General features: G+C 40.1%; 1 protein-coding gene across 1 annotated transcript in view; it reads left to right on the plus strand.

Annotated features, from left to right (window-relative positions):
• The window catches only part of LOC122731821 (butyrophilin-like protein 1), a 64246-nt gene that overhangs the window by 2491 nt on the left and 38591 nt on the right, over positions 1-23164 (plus strand). Inside the window, exon 2 of the mRNA XM_043972090.1 lies at positions 9313-9591. Coding sequence (XP_043828025.1) covers positions 9313-9591 — 279 coding nt within the window. The remainder of the gene's footprint in view (positions 1-9312; positions 9592-23164) is intronic.

A 23164-nucleotide genomic window follows, 5' to 3' on the forward strand; every position in this document is an offset into this window, starting at 1 on the left:
TCTCACTCTAACCTTACAATTTAGATTCACATCTTTGCTTCACAAGTCTGTTTACTTTTGTCTAATTATAGTTATATCATTTTGAAAGAATGAGATACTTCAGCAACTGTATTTTACACATGTGACAAATTTTAGCACCAATTCAACTATTGCCTAGGCCCACAAATTCAAATCAAAACAGCAAGTTCAGTAATTCAGATGCTTTAGTATTAACTCAACAACTAATGGATTCAGTATTACAATAGCAGCCTTTCACTTAGTGTACCCTGATAATAGATGGACAGATTTTCTAGTATAGGAATGTCAAGCTTTCCTGTGGTATTTCCCTGCCTTATTTCCAGGAATAGATATGTAATAATGGCAATAAATTAGCTTACAAATAAAGTTTAATATGCCTTCTAAAAATCACAGAGATCTTTTACTTAAACATACACACACTTTTTTACAAAATATTTTTTGACATAAACACTTCTTCCTAAAAACATTTCCTTTTTAAAACAGCTGAAAATCTATCCTGATGTCAAAAGGAATAACCAGTAAGCTTTCATGTAGTAAATTAGTTGGAAACTAGAATGACAGTTACCTCTTGTTCAACTTGAAAGCAAAAATAAATCTGTAAAATTAAAATTTATCAAGATTAAGTTGGGGTAAATTATCTTTAACCTAAATAAATCCTAAAAGTATTATAAGAAAATAAGTTTTTCTTTTACCATCCTGCTTTCATCAAAGGTGTTTGGAATGGTAAGGAATTCATTTCTTGAAAGCCAAAAAGGAAAACACCCAATTAAACTAGCTTTTTAAAAAATTGCTTAATATTTTTTCTTTCCTTTTGCATTTAATTATATCACTGGAAATCAAGAAAAGAAATTATATTCCAGAATCCCACATAGTGAATGTGTGGTAATTTATTTAAACCCCTGGAAAAGGATTAAAATATACACATATATCTCTCTTTAAAGGAGTTTCACATTTACTCCTTAAAACAAAATTAATCTTTTTAAAGTAGTGGAATTTGTCAGTACTAAGTTGCTTCAAAGATGTATATAACTTCACAATGTATATAACCTCCACAAATGATAGACAATAACCTTAGATAAAATTTACTCCTTAGATGAATTTTTACTCCCATTTCATCACACAGAAAAACACACATACAAGGTTGGTAAGAATTTATGACTAGATGGTCCTAAGAATACTTATAGATTTATGAAGGAGATTTTACAAGGCATATTCTTTGTATAATTACTAATTTTCCTTTTAAAAAATATTAATCTAAATAATTGATTAAAACAATAACTCCCAAAAGATTAGTTAACAATATATGTTCTTAATTACAGTACTTCTTCAGAACACATGGTAGGCAGGGCCAATAGCTTCCTAACCCATTCATTCCTTTTTATATTTTTTAAAAACATCTAGATTTTATGAAAAATTGCCATAGCTGATACAATTGTTTACCTGTAATGATTGGAGTGATGCCACCTGCTGGAGAGTTACTGTATCAAAGCTCTGCCATGAGGAGAGGGCATCTGAGGGCAAGCCATGTGGCTTTTCCTTGGTGTCAGGAAGTGATGTTTGCCCGTGGGTACTGTCTATCAAAGCTACCAGCCAATTAGCTTGGAACTGTGTGTGCATGTGGATGGGATGTTCCCAGTTTCACAGGAGGCTTGTGGGATGAAGAAGGGGTGAGGCTTGCTCTCACTCTCTTTCGCAAGGACCTCAGGGGGTAGAGGAGCTGGAGACATTGGCTCCCTGAGATAGATAGCTGAATCTAGGCCTCTTTTTCTCTCTCTTCACCAAATTCTTATTCTCCTTAATAGATGCTTAAAAGTCTAAACTCTTGCTAAAGTTTATAATTTATTGGTGACCACTCATTAGATTTTAGACAGATGAGCTAGGATTTTAGCCCCTTACATACCAAATTATACAGTATAAGAAAATTTAGAAGCATAAGACTTTAAAACAATATTAGAAATATTCAAAACTTGAAACAAAACCAATTAATTACCAATTAGGTGTTCTTAATTTAGTTGCATGTACTTTTGCTCTATAACATTTTCCCTCTGTAAGGTCCTTTACAATCATGTGATCCCTAAAACAGTGGGAGGTAGGTGCTATCATTATCCCTTGTGCAACAGTAAATAGAACTCTTGGGGCTACACAATTAATGCCATGTTATTTCCTCTAAGGGCCGAATCAAAACTGGATTTATAATCCCTGATGGTAACATTTTAATTTGTAAGGTTTAATGCTTTAAAACTTTAAAAGGAAAAGATTATTACCCATAAATTAATATAATACATTTATTAAAGATACAAAGCGACAATTTCCCAGCTATGTATAACTTTGTTTCTTCCATTTCTGTAAAGAGCCAAGACCTTCTCCCCTACCTTTGAAACTTCTCAGATAACAAATTGAAGTTAAAATACGCAGGCTTTTTTCTTTTGCATCAGCAGTGTGCCTTTTCTGGCATTTGTTGGTAAAGGGACCTAAGGAATTTAACTTAACGCTGACAGGACTTGGTCCATTTCACAGGAGTTAGTCAAATCATTCTCAATTTGAATAGGACAAGGAGATTTAAGATTTTATATTATAATCATCATAACCAATAACCACTATCTTTACTATATCCTATATTCATGTAGTCTTAGATTTAAATATGATTTTCCTAGAGATTTATCCTAAAAGTTGGGTGTAAGCAATTAATCACATGACCTAATCTTGCTGAAACTGAAGTCAAAGCTAAAAGCTGGTCTTAGGACCAGATGGCTTAATTTATTTTTTATAGGAATAAAAATCTTTTCTTTGAAACATCTCACCTTTTTTTGGAAATGTTTCACTTTTAACTAAAACCAAATCAATATACTTTCCTAAGCATGTGGTTAGATCTTAAAATCTTAAAATACAGGGGGCAGCTCGGTGGTGCAGAAGATAGAGCACCAGCCCTAGAGTCAGGAGGACCTGAGTTCAAATCTGGCCTCAGACACTTGATACTTACTAGCTATGTGACCCTTAGGAAAGTTACTTAACCCCAATTGCCTCACCCCCCCCCAAAAAAAAATCTTAAAATACAGATGAGGATATTTTAAGGCATTCCTTGCTATGACTTCTTCACAGAAAACAATTATTAATATATTTTATATTTTTAAAGAGGTTTTCTTTAAATTTAAGACATTTTTACATCAGTATTTTAGCAATTAAACGCATAATCCAAAAGAACTGAAGAAGAATTCACATCCTAACAATATCTCTGTCATAAGGAAAATGGTGGTGGTGGTTCTTAGGTATTTCTCTGTAAAGGATTACCCTCTTGCACACAGTCCAATTAGAATTAAAATGGTCCTTTATTCTATGCTAGAGAAAGTGACTGAGGGAAGTCAAAGACTTAGCCTGAAGGGAGGCCAAAGCTTTTATAGAGGATAGATGGGGTGAGCACCTGACAATGGAAAGTTCCTTTTGGGGGCGGGGTGGGGAAAGGTTCCTGAGAGTAAGAGGGATTTTCTTTTTTTGGAATGATAGTCCTGACCTCTGGAGTTATCTCTGTCTCCTAGCTCATGTAGTAGTGACTCCTGACTTTCCTGCTGTAGAATTTTCTCTCTCCTTATTTCTTAGGTGTGTGAGTCTTGCTATCTAGTTGGAAAGCTAAACTTTAATAGTTGCTTGACTCCTTGATATGTCCTAAGCTTGAAGTCATCTCTAATACAATGAATTATTAAACTATTAGGCATTTTTACACATTACAAACAATACATTTCACTTAAAATTTCACACTTGGATCTATATTCCAAATGATATCATATAAAACCTGTAAGGGCCAAATTTAGTATAGGAAGAGTTAATTGGGCAGCTCACCTTAATATTGGGTAAGAAAAGAAACAGCCTCTTTCAAAAACAAAACAGGTTTATTAATGGGAACAATATCTGAATCACACAAGTGAGATTAATAGAACTAGAAACAATATATAAATCTCTGGGGTAAAAAGGCCCCAGGCACCCGAACCTGCCTCCAGCCCAGCTAACTCCACAGAGCTAGCTTTGCCTCAAAAACAAAACAAACTCACCACACCAGAAATCTGTAGCTCTAAGGAGAATTAGCTTTGTTGTCTCTTCTGTTTTTGTCTGAAGGTCAAACACCAGCAGCTCCTCTAAATATCTGCTTTCCTTCCCCATTTTCCTCAGAACCCTCTCTAACTGCCTTTTTTTCCTAACTCCCTCTAACTGAAACTCCAACTGTAACTAACTGACTCTCCCCCAGGAAGGGGAGGGATGGTTCTTAGCCATGTTGAGTCTCTGATTGACTCAGCACACCCACTTTGGATGTCCCCTGCAGGGGGCTAAAATTCTAGCTAGTCTGTCTAAAATATCTAATGGCTGGTTGCCAATAAATTATAAGCTTTAGCAAGAGTTAAGACTTTTAAGAATTTATTTAAAAAAATTTTTTTTTCAGGGCAATGGGGGTTAAGTGACTTGTTGAGGGTCACACAGCCAGTAAATGTCAGGTATCTGAGGCTGGATTTGAATTCAGGTACTCCTGAATCCAGGGCTGGTGCTTTATCCACTGCGCCACCCCGCTGCCCCCTTAAGCATTTATTAAAGAGAATAAGAATTTGGTGAAGAGAGAGAGAGAGAGAAAGGCTATCTATCTATCTATCTATCTATCTATCTATCTATCTATCTATCTATCTATCTATGTATCTATTGAAGGGAGAGTGCATTTTTTGCTCCACTTTCCACCAGAGTCCTGACAAAAGAGAGCAAGAGAGTCAGCCTCGCCCCTTCTTCCTCCCACAAGCAAACGTCACTTCCTGACACCATAGAAAAGCCACATGTCTTGCCTTCAGGTGCCTTCTCCTCATGGTGGAGCTTTCCTATAGTAAGTCTCCAGCAGGTGGCGTCATTCCAATTGTTACACCCCATTATAATCTGGCCAGACCCACATGGGTGTGAGAAAGCTATTAGAGGAGCTATTACTTACTTAGTTTCAATAAATGTTCCCTGTATTCAGAGTTCCTCCCATTTGTTCAGTTATCTCCCAAAGTAGATACCCATCCTTTCTTAGGCTTTAAAAACTTACATTTTTTTAGTCTGACCATAATAAAGCAAAGATAGGGTTATGAAAACCCCAAATCACAATTAATTCTTTATAAACCTTAATTTATAACTTTAATTATTTAGTAGTATATTTTACCCAAGAACTATTTATTCCAAGCATCTAATATTATAGGATTTTAGTAGCTGAGATAGCAGCAGTGGATTTAATTAAACAAATTGATCGTGAGGCCTCCCAAAAGAATTACAAGGCTCAGTGACTCAGTTTCCCAAATTTTATTAAAATACTGTGAGGCCACGAGAAGATTACCATCAGAGAAAAGAAAAGGTATCTCAAATAGGAAGAGGAAAATGGTTGTATTTACAGGGAGAAAAAGTAGGTTATCTCCTCATTATCTTAATCTTCTCCTTAAGGAGATACATGAGAGGTCTTTTCCTGCTTTGGAATTCCTGGGATCCTAAGACAACCCCCAAGGTGGGCACATTTTACTTTGGAGGTGTGTTTTTAGGGTTTATACATCATTAGGTAAAAGTAAAGACACATTTGGCTTTCTCTGTGAATATTTCTAAAGACATGCTTAAACTTGTCAGACCCAGAGGGTCTCGGTGTTTATGATATCTCTTAACTTAAGATCTGGTTTTTAGGTGTCCTATCATCTAGGAACATTAATGGCTATTAATGGTTGATGCTCCATAGCTACAGTCTCTGTTGATGGTAAGGGTTGATAGGGACAAACCCTCTTGGTTACTGTAAGAACACAAACCTTAGTTTCTCTATTAACCCCTTTTAGCTTCCTCCATCAGGATTTCCTGAATTTAAATTATTCCTCTACAAAAGACTTTAAAAGTATCAGTATATAACAGATTTCAACTATAATAATTCATATTACACTTAGGAACCAGTTCTTATTAGAATCGTCCTTTACCCCATAGCAGAAACTGCCAAGTGGAACAAGAGAGGGGCTTAGGGCATAAGGTGTCCTCCATTTTAATCCTAACTCCCTATAATTTTGTCTCTTGGCTTTCAAATCAAGACACAAAATTTTCATTCTCAATTTTTCTACTTAAAACAAAAACAAACTTCCTTCCACCCTCTCAACATGCTGAAACCATCTGAAACTGGCACGATGGCATCCCAACAAGTCTACAGGGAATGGGGGAGAGGAGGGTGAGATGTGGCCTATATTTATCCCTAATCCTTCCCCTTCCATATTTTCCCTCAAGTTTTCCTAAAATTTCAAACCCATTACTCAGGCTGCCTACTTCCTTTTTATGTTCCAAAAGATCTCAGACTGCATATACTACTATGAAGCCAATTGTTCAAATACCCAATTTTTCCAAACTTAATCCTAGGGGACTCTCTTCAAAATCTGCCTATTGGGGCAGCTAGGTGGCACAGTGGATAGAGCACCTGCCCTGAGTCAGGAGTACCTGAGTTCAAATCTGACCTCAGTCACTTAACACTTACTAGCTGTGTGAACCTAGGCAAGTCACTTAACCCCAATTGCCTCACTAAAAAACAACAACAAACAAAAAAACCCAAAACCAACCAAGCAAAAAAAAAAATTAAAAAAAAAAAAAGAATTTGCCTATTACAAAATGTAGGCGTTCCCCAGGAAACCCTTGATTATCTACTTAACAGTTTTAAAAAAATCAAATACTTTCCCTTCTCATTGTCTTGCAGCTCTTAACTTTGTAGGATTTGGAGTGTTAATTTACAGAGAAAGAGAGCCTTCACTGAGAGGAAAATGATCCCTGCTCAATAATTCTCTGGAACTCAGCAGTGATGTGTCAAAGGCTCATTTATTTTCATTCTCTCAAGAATGGACACTTGCAAATAAGTGCTACAGCCAGCAAGTGCAAGTGTGGAGAGTGAGGACTTGCAGGCCTCCCCCCCTTTTTTTAAATAATAAAAGTATTTTATTATTTTCCATTTACATGTAGAGATAGTTTTCAACATTTTTTTTGTGTGTGTAGGGCAATGAGGGTTAAGTGACTTGTCCAGGGTCACACAGCTAGTAAGTGTCAAGTGTCTGAGGCTGGATTTGAACTCAGGTACTCCCGAATCCAGGGCTGGTGCTTCATCCACCTAGCTGCCCCCTCAACATTTGTTTTTATAAGATTTCTAGTTTCAAATTTTTTTCCTTCCCTCCCCTCCCTTCCCCCTCCCCAAGACAGCAAGTATTCTGATATAGGTTACATATGTACGATCACATTAAACATATTTCTGCATTAGTCATGCTGTGAAAGAAGAATCAGAACAAAAAAGAAAAACCTCAAAAAAGAAAAACAGCACCAAAAACAAAAGAAATAGTATGGTTCAATCTGCATCCATATTCCACAGTTCTTTTTCTGGATTTGGAGAGCATTTTCCATCATGAGTCCTTTGGAACTATCTTGTACCATTGTATTGCTGAGAAGAATCATGTCTATCACAGTTGATCAACATATAATGTTGATGATACTGTGTACAATGTTCTCCTGGTTCTGCTCATCTCACTCATCATCAGTTCATGCAAGTCTTTCCAGGTTTCTCTGAAATCTGCCTGCTCATTGTTTCTTACAGCACAACAGAATTAATTCCATTAAATTCATATACCACAACTTGTTCAGCCATTCTTCAATTGATGGGCAACCCCTCAATTTCCAGTTCCTTGCCACCACAAAAAGAACAGCTATAAATATTTTTGTACATGTGGGTCCTTTCCCCTTTTTTATGATCTCTTTGGGAAAAATACCCAATAGTGGTATTACTAGTTCAAAGTGTATGCACAGCTTTATAGCCCTTTGGGCATAATTCCAAATTGCTCTCCAGAATGGTTGGATCAGTTCATAGGTCCACCAACAATGAATTAGTGTTCCAATTTTTCCACAGCTTCTCTAACATTTATTATTTTCCTTTTTTGTCATATTAGCCAATCTGATAGGTGTCAGGTGGTACCTCAGAGTTGTTTTAATTTATATCTCTCTAATCAATAGTGATCTAGAGCATTTTTTCATATGGCAATAGATAGCTTTGATTTCTTCATCAGAAAACTGCCTGTTCATATCCTTTAACCATTTCTCAATTGGTGAATGACTTGGATTCTTATAAATTTGATTTAGTTCCCAAAATATTTAGAAATGAGACCTTTATCAGAAGTACTGGCTGTAAAAATTATTTCCCAGCTTTCTGTCTCCCTTCTAATTTTGGATGCATTTCTTCTGTTTGTACAAAACCTTTTTAATTTAATGTAATTAAAATCATCCATTTTACATTTCATAATATTCTCTATCTTTTGTTTGGTCATAAACTGTTCTCCTTTACAAGATCTGAAAGGTAAACTATTCCTTTCTCTCTTAATTTACCTATGGTATCACCTTTTATGTCTAAATCATATACCCATTTTGACCTTATTTTAGTATAAGGTGCAAGATGTTGGTCTATGCCCAGTTTCTGCCATACTATCTTCCAGTTTTCCCAGCAGTTTTTGTCAAATACTGAGTTCCTATCTCAGAAGCTGGAGTCTTTGTGTTTATCAAACATTACATTACTAAAGTCATTTACTACTGTGTCTCCTGTGCCTAGCCTATTCCATTGATCCTCCACTCTGTTTCTTAGCCAGTACCAAATAGTTTTGATGACTGCCGCTTTATAGTAAAGCTTCAGATTTGGTACAGCTAGCCCCCCTTCCTGTGCATTTTTAAAAATTATTTCCCTTGATATTCTTGACCTTTTGTTTTTCCAGATGAATTTTGTTATTATTTTTTCTAGGTCTATAAAATAATTTTTAGGTAGTCTAATTGGTATGGCATGTATAAGCAAATTAATTTAGGTAGAATTGTCATTTTTATTATATTAGCTTGGCTTATCCATGAGCAATTTATATTTTTCCAATTATTTAGATCTCATTTGATTTGTGTGAAAAGTGTTTTGTATAAAATATATATTTTTAAAGTGTTCTTTGTACTCTTCATTTCCCTGAAATTATTTTTTTATTTATAAATAGATGTACATGTAATTCTCACCCCTCTCACAACCCCCAACAGAATATAAACTCTTTGAGGTCAGGAACTATTTTGTTTTTGTCTTTGCTTTCCTACTATGGAATTGAATTATAAATATATATTGTCACCCTAGGCATAGAGGCCTGTTTTGTGTTTTTCTCATTTGATGCTTTCTCAATAACAATGATAGATAGATGTAATAAGGAAGAATAAGACAGGTAAAATTTTCTCTTGGTTTCTAGGAAATCTTACTTTTGTGTTGTTTCCCTTTCCTAGGCACAGGCTCTGCTCCTCACATATACATTGAGGAAGATGGAAATAAAAATTTTCGGCTGGTATGCACATCTACAGGGTGGTACCCAGAGCCTGAAGTGCAATGGATGAAAAACCAGGAAAATCTATTGTCATCAGGGACGATGATCAAGAAGAAAGAGAATGGGCTATTCTCTGTTGAAACATCGATCTCAGTGTCTGCCAATTCCAAAGACCATATTTCTTGTTCCATTTGGAACCCTTTCCTCAGCCAAGAGTTGGAAGCAAGTGTTTCTCTAGCAGGTTAGTTCCCTCTTTAAGCCCTAGGGACAACTTTATGAACAGGAAGACTTTTTTTTTTTTTGTGAGGCAATTGGGGTTAAGTGACTTGCCCAGGGTCACACAGCTAGTAAGTGTTAAGTGTCTGAGGCTGGGTTTGAACTCAGGTCCTCCTGAATCCAGGGCCAGTGCAAGGGTAGGGGAAATCCCCAGGATTTCCAAATATTCCTCCTATCCATTTCTTATAAAATCCAAAATTCTTCCTTTAGGAATTCTAGGATTTCAGAGATAGAAAGAGTTTTAGAAATCATGCAATCTAACCCTCTCATTTTACATATGAGGACACTGAGGTTAACAGGAGGAAAGTTAGGGTATTGGTCTATAAACATTTATTAGATGCCTCCTATGTTCTAGGCACTTTGCTAAGTTCTAAGGGAGTACAAAGAAAGGAAAAACAAAACAAACAACCCCCCAGCCCCCAAAACAGCCTTTATTCTCAAGGAGCCCACAGATTATTGGGGGGCAGGAGGCAACATGTGAACATCTATGTAAATCAGAGATAACTAGAGAGTGAAGCACTAACATGATAAAGGTTTTGTAGGAAGCCTCCCTTCTTCAGGGAGTTTATCTCTTGCTGCTACTACCTCTTGACCAGTCATCTCAGGTGATGAGGGGCTAAAAGTTTCTGTGATCATGGGTCTTATGCTTTCCAACTCCTGCTGGGTGAAGTGTATCCCATGAGGAAAAATGGCATGGAGCCTTCCATCTTCCATATCCCCAAAGGACAACTCCCTCCCCCATAGGAAAGATTTGTGCCAGCACAAGATAACTTCCATTTCTTGCTGCCTGCCCAATTTCCTAACTGGTATGTGGAGAAACTCTGGTGCATAGAGGAACAACCTACTCTTTGATTTCAGTCCTGCTGTATCTGTCCTTTGAGGGAAGAGGAATAGAAAATTTGGTAGGCAGTGGGACTACCTTCTCCTAGTGTACAGGTTCACTCTTCATTTACTATAACCTTTTCTTGCCTAATCTCCAACCTTATGAGGTAAGAAGAGTAGTGAAGCAGGGCCAAGCATTTGACCATTTGACCAATTGACTATTTCCCATCCATATTGTGCTGCACTTCCCTCTAGCCCAATATCTAACTTCTTTTAAAGAAGAGGGGTGCCTTCCACTCAATGAACATTCTCACACCTGGTCATACCCTTCACATACTAGGGATTCTGAACTTCTATAAATCATCTTTCAAACCCCACACCATTCATATGACCCAGGCCCTCATTACTAGCTCACTAAGCCTCCCATCCCAAAGTTTTCATTAAATATGACCCAGACCTTCCACTGTGCCTTCTGGAATTCCTGTCCCACAGGCAAAAAACTTCCCTTCATCTTAAACCTTTTCCTCTACCACTCTTTCTGTCTATTAGATCTTGCTGATATCTGTCTGCCCCTACATGACACAGCTTCCTTGGCTACCATTTCCAATACTAGCTCTACCTTCACTTATTACCTGTGGTTCACTTGTTGAGGTGGGCAAGTTGGATTTCTCTTTGTTTCACATTGCCACTTCCAGGTTTTTCCCTTACCTGTATCTCTCAGTAACCTCTCTTCTTTTGAATTTCATGCTATTAATACTTACCACTCAATCAAATTCCTGGCAGTGATTTTCTACAGACTTCCAAGTCATTCCCCATCATTCCACAGTGAGTTAGGCACATGGTTCACTATTTTTCTCTTCTCCCCAACCCAAACAAATTTATGTTATACAACTTCAACTGGACCCTGACTGATGATAGGCAATTCTTCTATAGCTCCCTTATCAGCCTGCTGTCCCACTCTCAAAAGTGGCTCTTTCAAACCTTTTTATCCTTTCTCACACCTCCCATTACCCCCTACTGTCACTCATCTTAAATCCTTACATCATATTTTACAGAAAAAAATATGGCCACTCTCTGTGTACTCCCTCTTCTCTCCTTTTCCTCATTTGTTATCATTCAAATGCATTCTGCCACTATCTCTTCTTCCTCTGATTCACATGATAAAGTAGCCATACTCCTTATGAACCCTCTACCTGTTCAAATGATCTCATTCCATTCTGTCTCCTACAACAGATAACCCCTTTTGTCATCCCTATTCAATCACATTTTCAACCTCTCTCTATCTCTCTGTCTCCTTGTCTTCCTGTCCCAGGCTCATTCCCTGCTGCCTACAAACATACTCATCTCCTCTATCCTTAAAACACTTTCCCTTGGGGCAGCTAGTGGCATGGTGGATAGAGCATCGGTCCTGGAGTCAGGAGGACCTGAGTTCAAATCCGGCCTCAGACACTTAACACTTACTAGCTGTGTGACCTTGGGCAAGTCACTTAACCCCAATTGCCTCACTCAAAAAAACCCAACACTCTCCCTTTATCCTTCTATCCCCAGCAATTATTATCCCACATCTATTCTGCCCCTTGTAGCCAAATTCCTTGAAAAAGCAATCTATGATTGATGCTTCTACTTTTTGCCTTACTTTTTTCTTAATTCCTTACAAACTGGCTTCTGTCCTTATCATTTCACTAAAACTGCTCTCTCCACAGTAATCTCTTAGTTGCTAAATCCACTGGCCTTTTCTCAGTCCTCATTCTCCTTGACTTCTCTGTAGCCTTTGACACCATTGATCACCCTCTCTTCCTCGATGGTGTCTTATCCCTACATTTTTGGAATAGCACCCTCTTCTGATTCTCCTTCTACCTATATCTTTCTCCTACGTAGCCTTTTCTCTTCTTTCCTTCCTGGATCCCCCTGTAGATCATGACCTCTAATTGTAGGTATCTCTCAGGGTTATATTTTGGGCCCTCTTCTAGTCTACGCTTATACTACTTTACTTGTTCTCATCAGCTCCCATGGACTTAATTACTATCTCTGTGTGAATGATTTAAAATTCTGCTCCTCCTGCCTCAACCTTTCTGTTGACTTCTAATCTCACATCTCCAAATGCCTTTCAGAAATCTCACCTGGATTTTCAGTAGTCAACTTAAATGAACCATGTCTGACACAATTTATTATATTTTCCCCATGTTCTCCCCCTTCCTTATTATTGTAGCAGGCAACATCATTCTCTCAGTCCCCCAGGCTTTCAACCTAGGAGTTATCCTTGATTCCTACCTGTCTCTCACTCCACCTTCCCCACTCCCAAATCCAATCTGGAGCCTATTTTAGCTCTGCAACACCTTTTGTATATGTCCCCTTGTATCTTCTGATACTACCATTACTCTAATGCCTATCTACTTAGATTGAGGTTCTTGATCCTATATGGGGTTGCATAGCTGAATATGGGGATCACGAACAATTTGGCAACAGTATATGGTTTTGCATAACTATTCTATATTTCTATATACGTAGGGTCACATAAAAATTTCTTTGGCAAAAAGATTTCATGAGTGGAAAAAGTATAAGAAGCCTTGATCTAGTGTAGGACCTCATCACCTCATGCTTAGATTAGTGCAATAACTTGCTGGGTGGGCTTCTAGCCTCAAACCTCCCTCCACACCAATGCATCCACCATTCAGATCCCGATATGATTTTTAAAAAAATATCTCATTTGAATATAACAATCTCCTACTCAATAAATTTTAATGGCTCCCTGCCATTTTCAGGACAAAATCATCATGCTCTGTTTGGCATCCAAAGTCCTTCATAACTAAATTTTGTTCTACTTTTCTTATCTTATTACACTTTACTTCTCAACTTGTACTCTTTGATCCAGTGGTACTGGCCTCCAGGCTGTTCCAGGAAAAGACATTCCATCCCTTTGATCCCCATGCTTAGAATACTCTCTCTCCTCACGTCTGCCTACTGACTTCCCCAGTTTCCTTTAAGTCCTAATTAATATCACACTTTTTACAGGAAGTATTTACCAACCCCTTTTAATTCTAGTGTCTTCTTTCTATCAATTATCTGTAGCTTATCCTGAATATAGTACAGCTTGTTTTCTATGTTTATTTGTTGTCACCCCCATTAAATTCTGATCTGTATTCTTCGTGTTTATCACAAGGCCTAGCATATAGTAGGTACTTAGTAAATGCTTATTGTAGAAGTTGGGATTTTAGTTGGGACTTTAAGGAAGCCAAGAAAAATAAAATATAGACATGGTTGTGTGGCACCCCACAGCATATGGTGGAAGAAGGCATTACTGAATATTCCTGGTTAGAAGAGAGATGAAAGAGGCATCTACAATTTATGCACAGACATAGAGCTCTTATAAAAGAAGACTGATTCTTCCCTATTTTAAGTAGAGTCATTCAGTGTATTGACTGAACCAGAATGTAAGAGTTTCTAGCACTTCAGCTCTATGTAGTCCTATAGAAAAGAACTTGTTTGCTTCTTGGGCTATGAGAGCCAGGTAGGCAACAAGCATTTATTAAGTGCTTCCTACATGTTAGGCACTGTGCTGAGTTGTGGGCACATGAATACAAGCAAAAAGACAGTAACTTACATTTACTTTTGTGGGGCAACGAGGGTTAAGTGACTTGCCCAGGGTCACACAGCTAGTAAGTGTCAATTGTTTGAGGCCAGATTTGAACTCAGGTCCTCCTGAATCCAGGGTTGGTCCTTTATCCACTGTGTAACCTAGCTGCCCCTGGGAGCTTACATTTGTTTAGAATTTTATTTTCCAAAATATATGTATAAAAACATTTTCACATCAATTTTTTAAAACTTTGTGTTCTAACTACTCCTCCTCCCTCCCTTCCCACCCCCCCATCCCCAAGAACTCAAGCAATTCAGTATAAGTTATAAATGAGTAGTCATGGAAAACATCCCCATATTAGCTAGGTTGTAAGAGAAAACAGTCAAAAAACAAAACTTCAGATTAGGGAATTGTCAAAGGGGAAAATTTTTAAATGTGTTTACATCTGTTTTCAGATACCATCACTTCTTTCTCTGTAGTTGCATTGCAATTTTCATAAGTCCTTCAGGGTTATATTGGATCATTGCCTTGCTGAGAATAACATGCTTCCCAGCAGATCATCTTACACTATTGCTGTTATTTTGTATACAGTACATTTCACTCTGCTTAAGTTCATGTAGGTCTTTCCAGGTTTTTCTGGTTGCATCCTGTTCATCATGTTTCATATAGTACCTTAAACTTGACAAAGAATTTTCTTCATAAAAGCCCAGCAAAGTAGGTACCATACATTTTGTCATTACAGTCAATCATCATAACTATTTCCCTCCATCCTATAACCTTCCCATGATATTTACTCTATTTTTAATCTTATTTTACCCTACTCCTCCTCAAAAGTGTTTTGCTTGTGACTGCCCTCTCCCCCACTCTACCCTCCCTTCATTCACCATTCCCGCCTTATCCTCTTCCCCTCCTACTTTCCTGTAGAGTTAAATAGATTGTTCCTCCCAATTGGCTGTGAAAGTTATTCCCTCCTGGAGCCCACTCTGATGAGATTAAGGTATTTGAGCTAATTCTGTGTTCTAAGTTTTTCTTCCTACCTCCCTCCTCAACCCTCTCTATGAAATCAAGCAATTCAATATGTCACACTTGTGTAGTAATCTACACCTTCTTTGAAACATCTTCACCTTCTTTGAAAGTGTTTTGCTATTTACTGCTCTCTCCCCCAATCTGCCCTTCCCTCCTTCCCCTCTCCCCACCCCCCCTTATCTCCCTCTCCTCCCTCAGGGCAAAAATATATTACTATACCTACTTGAGTATGTATGTTAGTCCCTCTTTGAGTCAATTCTGATGATATTAAGGTTCACTCATTCCCCAACTCCTTCCGCTCCTTCCCCTCCCCTCCATTAGCTTTTTTCTTGTTTCCTTCATGTGAACTACCTCTTCCCAGTCCACCTCTCCACTTCCCCCTCCCCCAGTCCATTCCTCCTACCCCCAACCCTGTTTTAAAGATGTCATCATGGGTTAGTTAGGTGGCACAGTGGACAAAGCACCAGCCCTGGACCCAGGAAGCCCTGAATCCAAATCTGGCCCCAGATATAAGATACCCCACCCTGTTTGCCCCACAATGAACAAAACATAAATGCTTTACAGATATCATCCCTTCATATTTAGTTCAAACCTGTGTCCTCTGTGAATTACTCACTGAGAAAGTTCTTATGAGTTCGAAGTATTATCTTCCCATGTAGGAATGTAAACAGTTTAATCTTTTAATATCCCTCATGAATTCTTTTTCCTGTTTACCTTTATATGCTTCTCCAGGGTCTTTGAAAGTCAAATTTTCTATTCATCACAAATTTTTGAAAGTCCTCTTTATCACTGAAGTCCCATTTTTTCCTCTGAAAGATTATATCCAGTTTTGCTGGGTAGGTGATTCTTGGCTGTAGTCTCAGTTTCTTTGCTCTGTGGAATATCATATTCCATGCTCTCCAGTCCTTTAATATAGATGCTGCTAGATCTTGTTTTATCCTTATTGAAGTTCCATAGTATTTGAATTCCTCTTTTCTAGCTGCTTGCAATATTTTCTCCTTGACCTGGGAGCTCTGGAATTTGGCTCTAACTTTCCTGGAGGTTTTCCTTTTGGGATCTTTTCATGAGGTGATTGGTGGATTCTTTCAATTTCTATTTTCCCTCCAGCAATTTTCCCTCACAATATCTTGGAAGGTGCTATCTATACTCTTATTTTGGTCATGGTTTTCAGGTAGTCCAATGGTTTTTAAATGATCTCTCCTGGATCTATTTTCCAGGTCAGTTGTTTTTCCAAAGAGATATTTCATATTGCACTCTATTTTTTTTTTATTCATTTGGATTTGCTTTACTGTGTCTTGGTTTCTCATAAAGGCACTAGCTTCCATTTGTTCAATCCTAGTTCTTAAGCAATAATTTTCATCAGACAGCTTTTTTATCTCCTTTTCCATTTGGCTTTTCAAGCTGTTGACTTTTTTTTTTTCTCATAGCTCTCCTGCATTGCTCTCATTTCTTTTTCCATTCTTTCCTCCACCTCTCTACATCTTCTTTCTATCTCTCCTACTTTCTTTTCAAAGTCCATTTTCAGAGCTTCCATGGCCTGAGACCAATTCATATTTTTCTTTGATGCTTTGGATGTAGGCGCCCTGAGGTTGTTACCCTCTTCTGAGGGTGCACCTTGATTTTCCTTGTCACTAAAGAAACTTTCTATTGTTGTCAACTTTCTTTGCTTGCTCATCTTGCTGTCTTTTACTTGACTCCCTCTTACAGTAGGGCCCTATATCCATGCTACACTATCCCAAGCTTTAGAGGGTCCCAGGTGTTTTGGTTTGAAGGAGGGCAGATTTTTCTCTCACCTGGCCTGTTCTCTGGTCCAAAGGTAACCGCAAGCCAACTTGCTAGTTAATCAGCCATGGCAGAGTGTGACTCTGAGATACCAATCTCCTCGAGCAGGAGACAGGCAGGTACTTTTATAGAGGACTGATTGGGGTGACCATCTGACTGTGGAAAGTTCCTCATAGTGAGGGAGGATCATTCCCCACTGGTGGTGGCTGGAGGAATTGGGTGAGGGGTAGCTATGGATCTCTCAAGCCATCTCTCTCCTCGGGACACAAAGGCAGCAGCCACACCCAAACTTAACTCCCCAGGGTTGAGAGAGACTAGAATGAAGGATGGAGGCCCTGAAGCTAGCTCAGTCCAGTCTAGTTCCACTTATCTCTTTAGGTGTGTCTGTCCTTTGGATTGTTTCTCAAGGAGAAGGTTCTTTGATGTGCTCCAGAGAACTTTTGGGGTGCTCTAGGCCCATAATATTCCCCGCTTCTCTATATAAGGAAAGAAGATGACAATTCTTCTGAAACTGCTTCATGCTGAGCAGGGTCAAAGAAATCACGGTGCAGGGGAGGGGGAGGAGAGAAGTAGAGAAGGTCTAGTCCCAAGTGTGGGAAGCTGTGAGGTTCAGAGGGTGGGAGGAGACACATAGGCACAATAGGTATCTGCCATGAATCCTTGAGCCTAGATGGAACAGACTTAAACAAAAAAAATTTAAAACTGACCAGAGCAAAAATGAAAAAGAACTTTATTAGATAAGGAGTAAAAAGTGTGACCACTTTTTTCCCAGTGGAAGCTGAAAAGGCTGAATGCAAGATAGGGCGTGGCCTCCCTTACAAGAGTTAAGTAATCAGATCAAAACTTAGTTCGGGAAAGGCATTGTCTATCTACATTTTAGGGTCCTTTCCCTGATCCCCATGACTTTCTGCCTTGATTGAATGGTAGGACCTGAGAGAGTAAGACAGAGGTCGCCCCTGAATCATCCCTAGGGCTGCACTGGGGACAAAGAGGTAGGAGAGCTGGCCTCACCTTCGTGGGGCGTCCCCTACTCCTGTTTCCCAGTTTACTGCAGCTGCCAGAATCTCAGACACCCGAAGGTCTGCTGGTAGCAGACATGGTGGCTGCTGCTATTATCGAGGCTTGTTCTATGGAGCAGGCACGAGCCATCTTTTCTCTCTCTTTGGCTACCACAAGGTCCCTGTTATCAAAAATCTTAAAAGCAATATCAAGGAGTTGTGAGGATGGGGTCTGGGTTCTCCAGTCTAACTTCTGGAGTTCTCTCCTAATATCAGGAGCAGATTGGCTAATAAAATGAATATTGAGGACAGTTATTCCTACATCTCTTTGTGGGTCTAGGTTGGTATATTTCTTCAAAGAGTCCACAAGGCAACTCATGAAAAGATCTGGATTTTTCTCAGGCCCCTGTGTGATCTCTTTCACCTTCTCATAATTGACTTGTTTCTTAACCCCCCTTCTCATTCCCTCAACCAGACAGGTGACCATGTGGTTTCTGTGAGGCCTGTCTTCCCTGTTATTATAGTCCCATCTGGGGTCTATGGCTAGAACAGCTGTAGTTCCAGGAACCCCAGCCCAATTTCCAACCTGTGAGTATTCATCCCTGACTTGTACCACCAGGTCCCAAATCAGTTTTTTCTCATCAGGGGTACAACAGCTGGCAGGAATAATTTGCAAATTGGTCCAGGAAAGGTCAAACCACAATGTCACAGACTTAAAGCCATCTATGAACTTTGAGGGGTTCTCTAAGTAACACCCCAATTTCTCTTTAATCTGAGATAAACTGCTCATGGAAAAAAGGAACATGCATTATTAGTGTTTTATACTTCCCAATGGGAAATTCCATTAATGGAAGCAGGGGAGCAGTGGAAGACGCTGGTATGGACCTGGGTGAAGCCAGTTGGGGAGGGGATGAGGAAGCTAACTCGGGTGGAGGCAGAGGCAGAGGATTGCATGGAGGAGCAAGGTTAGTCTACGAAATGGATGGGGGAGGGATAAAAGTCTTTGGCTGTGGAGTGGGTGGAGGAGGAGTAAAGGAGACTGGAGGCATGGGTGTAGGCAACTGCAGATTAGGTAAAGCAGATGGGAGCGACTGCTGAATGGAAAAAATAGGAGAATAGAGAACGTACGGGAGCTCCCCCAGATTGTGACAGAGGTGCAGCTATGAGGGGTATAGCTGGATAGGTTGTGGAGACTGCTATTGGGTGGGGCAAATAGAATACCGACGTCCACCCCCAGTGTGGCCAGAGCTCAGCTGTGGAGGGTACAGGGGGTTGGTTCTGAGATCAGCTGGTGGGCAAAGAGAGGTCTCGGTCATGGAGTGGTATGACAATGGTTAACCAATAGGTATGGAAGCAGGCAGGGAAGAAGGAGTGAAATGAGAAACAGGTAGGGAATGAGTCTGAGGAGCAGGAGGGTGGGATAGGATCCCAGAGGAGATGCCCAAAGGGTTAGCTAATTCCTTGGACTTGTGGTGATTTTCTGCCAGCAAGAGGACATCATCCCTTCCTTTTGACTTCTGGCTTAAAGGCATAAAGGCCAAAATGTATGGGACCTCTGTCCATCTCCCTTCACACCTGCAAAACTTGTCCAATTGCACAATGGTGTTATAGTTAAAGGTTCCATGTACAGGCCAGTTTCCTTGAGATCCTAATGGATACTGTGGCCTGACAGTGTTACAATAATAGTTCATACATTTCTTTCTCAAATTTGTAAGTTCTAGTTTAGTCCAATCTCTTAGGATGCACCCCAGTGGTGAGACTTTCACTACACTCCCTTTCTGTCCCATGACTATACCCAGTTATTGTCCTGTCTAAGAAGAATGGTCTGAATGTGGTTCAGATGTGAGGTCTAGCTTTCTCAAGGGAGAGAAGCACTGGCTGCCTGTCTCATGAAAGAGCAGAGCTCTGGCAAGGGATAGACACACAAGCACAAAAGTTCTTACCCAGAAACGTGGAGTCTGAGGGTCTGAGTGTGGTTTGGACGTCTGGCTGAGCTTTTGGTGAGGGAAGCTGACCCAGGCTGCCCATCCGCTGTCATGTGCAAAAGCTGACTGTCTCTACCTCTCTGTGACTCAAACGGGAGGTTGAGTCAGGTGGGAGAGGGAGAAAAGAAACCCAGGAGGGAGGTTCCTACCTCCAGGTTTTGTGTGTCAAGCATGGTTTGGATGTCTGGCTGAAGTTTTGGCGAGGGAGGGAGAACCAGGCTTCCCACCTGCTGTCGCGTGCAAAAGCTGACCATCTCTATCTCTTTGTGACTCGAACGGGAGGTTGAGTCAGGTGGGAGAGGGAGAAAGGAAACCCAGAAAGGAGGTTTCTACCTCCAGGTTTTGTGTGCCAAGAGGAAAGAGGAAATTTCCCATACCCTTCAACGTTTGGGCGCCAAAAATGTCATGGGGAAAATGGGGTACAGGGTTAGGGATAGGGGATAGAGGTTTGGGATAGGAGTAAGGGCAGGGGTTTGGGGTCCTTAGGCATTCCTCTTTAGAGAATTACACCCTCTTGCACACAAAAGTAATTAGAATAAGATAGTAATTTATTTAGTGGCAGGGGAAGGGAAGGGAAGAGAAACCATGAAAGAAATCCTTGGACTTCTCATAGCGAGCAAGGCATGGCAGAGTGTGGCTCTGAGATACCAATCTCCTCAAGCAGGAGACAGGCAGGTACTTTTATAGTAGACTGATTGGGGTGACCATCTGACTGTGGAAAGTTCCTTATAGTGAGGGAGGACCATCCCCCCCACTGGTGGTGGCTGGAGGAATTGTGTGAGGGCTGGCTGCAGATCTCTTAAGCCATCTCCTCAGGACACAAAGGCAGCAGCCATACCCAAACTTAACTCCCCAGGGGTAAGGGAGACTAGAATGAAGGGTGGGGGTTCTGGAGCTAGCTCAGTCCAATCTGGTTCCACTTATCTCTTTAGGTGTGTCTGTCCTTTGGTTCCTTGATGTGCCCCAGAGAATTTCTGGGGTGCTCTGGGCCAATAACACAACTATTCCATTTAAGACACCTTTCTAGGCACTTAAGATGCCAAGGTATAAGCAATACAAAGATGATTCTCATTCCATAGAAGAGCATTCAGACTATCTCCTGGCCATCTCTTGCACTTACCATGGGATCAGTCTTCTTTTCCTAACATTTGCTTCCCTCATGATATTCTTCACTTCTCTTCTTTCTTGTTTCTCATTGGTTTAAGCTGCAGTCTGTGCATTATCCACCATGAGCCTTTCTCCTACCTTCTGTGTGTTATGAACTTTCAATTCTTCAGAAATGATTGTGTTCTGTGTTTTGTAGTCATACAGGAACATCAGTAGAATATTGGTATTAAAAAGATTGTCCTTGGGGCAGCTAGGTGGCGCAGTGGATAGAGTACCTGCCCTGGATTCAGGAGGACCTGAGTTCAAATCTGGCCTCAGACACTTGACACTTACTAGCTGTGTGACCCTGGGCAAGTCACTTAACCCCCATTGCCTCACCAAAAAAGAAAAAAAAAAGATTGTCCTTTTTCTCTAGGTGATGTCTGGGGGAAGGAGCTTTGAAATTTTCCCAAGGCCAAAATCATTGTCTGTTTGTATTGTCTGTTCTAGATATACACGCTGATGGACAATTTCTATAGGTTATGTGGCATAATGTGGCCACATATCCACTTGCTCCTTCTTGTACAGATGATCAGGTCAAATTCTTTTGATAGCTTATGGATGTTTTCCAGAAGGCTCTGAAATATTCTTGTGTTTGATGCTGTCACTGGCAAACAGGAGCATCTCGCTAGTCACAGGAAAAAGAAAGCATACACACAGACACTCTCCCTTATGATGGAGATGTGAGAAAGAGGGATACACAGGGAAAATGTAAAGGGAGAGGGAGAGTGGGGAAAATGTTCTCACATAAAAGAAGGACACAAGAAAAAGCTTTTCTAGTAGAGGGGAAAATGGGAGGTAGCAGGTAATGATTGAACCTCACTTTCATGGGAATTGGTTCAAAGAGGGAAAAACATCCACAGAGAGGACAAAATCGCAGTCTCCTATCTGCTCTGGGATTCTTCCCTGGTTATTCCACTGCAGGTGTTAGACTGGACTGTAAGCTAGAACTGAGTGTCTGATTTTCTTCTTGGGTTAGTCTCACTGATGTGGTTTGCTTCTATTTCATTCAGGCTTGGGGGGGGGGGAGTGGTGGAAGCTAGATGGTGCAGTAGATAAAGCACCAACCCTGGATTCAGGAGGACCTGAGTTCAAATCTGGCCTCAGAACCTGACACTCACTAGCTGTGTGACCCTGGGCAAGTCATTTAACCCTCATTGCCCTGCCACCCCCCTCCCCGCAAAAGACTCATCTCATTCAGGCTTTGTGTTCTGTTCTGGGAACCTGTTCGACTCCCTTTATTTCTCACTTGTCTCTCCTGTAGTTGGTGGTTCAGAAGCTCTTTTTTTTAACACCAGCAGTTCAGAACTTTGTAGCACTGGTTCTTTTGGGTTGCAGGACCTGAAGGCTTTTCCTTTAGCTAACTTGCACAGTTTGGAGCCATGTTCTCCATGGCACTGGAAATAAGGTAGGGGGACCAGGGTGTGGGTTTGGTTGCAAGTCCTTATCTATGTGAAAGATCCTTCAGTCGGCTGGTGTAGTCTAGCTGTTGATAGGTGGGAGGTAGGGGAGAAGTTATGAGTAAGCTCAGGATTGGTGGTTTTTTTTTTTTACTTTATTTTGGATTTGGAGTATCCTAGGCCTTGGAGACAGCTAAAGTTGCTTTATCTTTGGCATGCAATTTATGTTTTAGAGAAGTGTGAGAGAGTGTGGGGATTGGAGAACATGTCTAGGCTGCTGTTTTGTTCATGTGACTCATAAGTATTATTATTATTATTATTTGTTTCTGAACTTGGTCCTTGTTCAATATATAGTCTAGGGCCTGTGTTCACTTCTTTTTTGCAGGACAATGAGTGTTAAGTGACTTGCCCAGGGACACACAGCTAGTAAGTGTCAAGTGTCTGATGACAGATTTGAACTCAGGTCCTTCTGAATTCAGGGCCGGTGCTTTATCTACTGTGCCACCTAGCGGCCCCATGTCCACTTCTTAATCTGCAAAATGCCACCCTTGGGTAGGCCTTCTCCTCAGTCTGCCTTTGATCTGTGTCCTAAAACTGGTTAGTGAGTGATTTTAGAGCTGTCAGTGGACACTTGTTCCTAAATCTTGCATGAGTTCACTATGTCTCATATAATTCTGGGACCTCTCCTTGACCTTGGTCATAGCCTGTTTTTTAAAATTTACTAAAACTGTGTTTTTAAAATTAAGGGCTATTTCACCAGTTTTGGCAGTAAGCATTTATTACTAATTAATAATATATATGGGGG

This window comes from Dromiciops gliroides, chromosome 6, assembly GCF_019393635.1.
Source record: "Dromiciops gliroides isolate mDroGli1 chromosome 6, mDroGli1.pri, whole genome shotgun sequence".
In the NCBI taxonomy this organism is placed as follows: domain Eukaryota; kingdom Metazoa; phylum Chordata; class Mammalia; order Microbiotheria; family Microbiotheriidae; genus Dromiciops; species Dromiciops gliroides.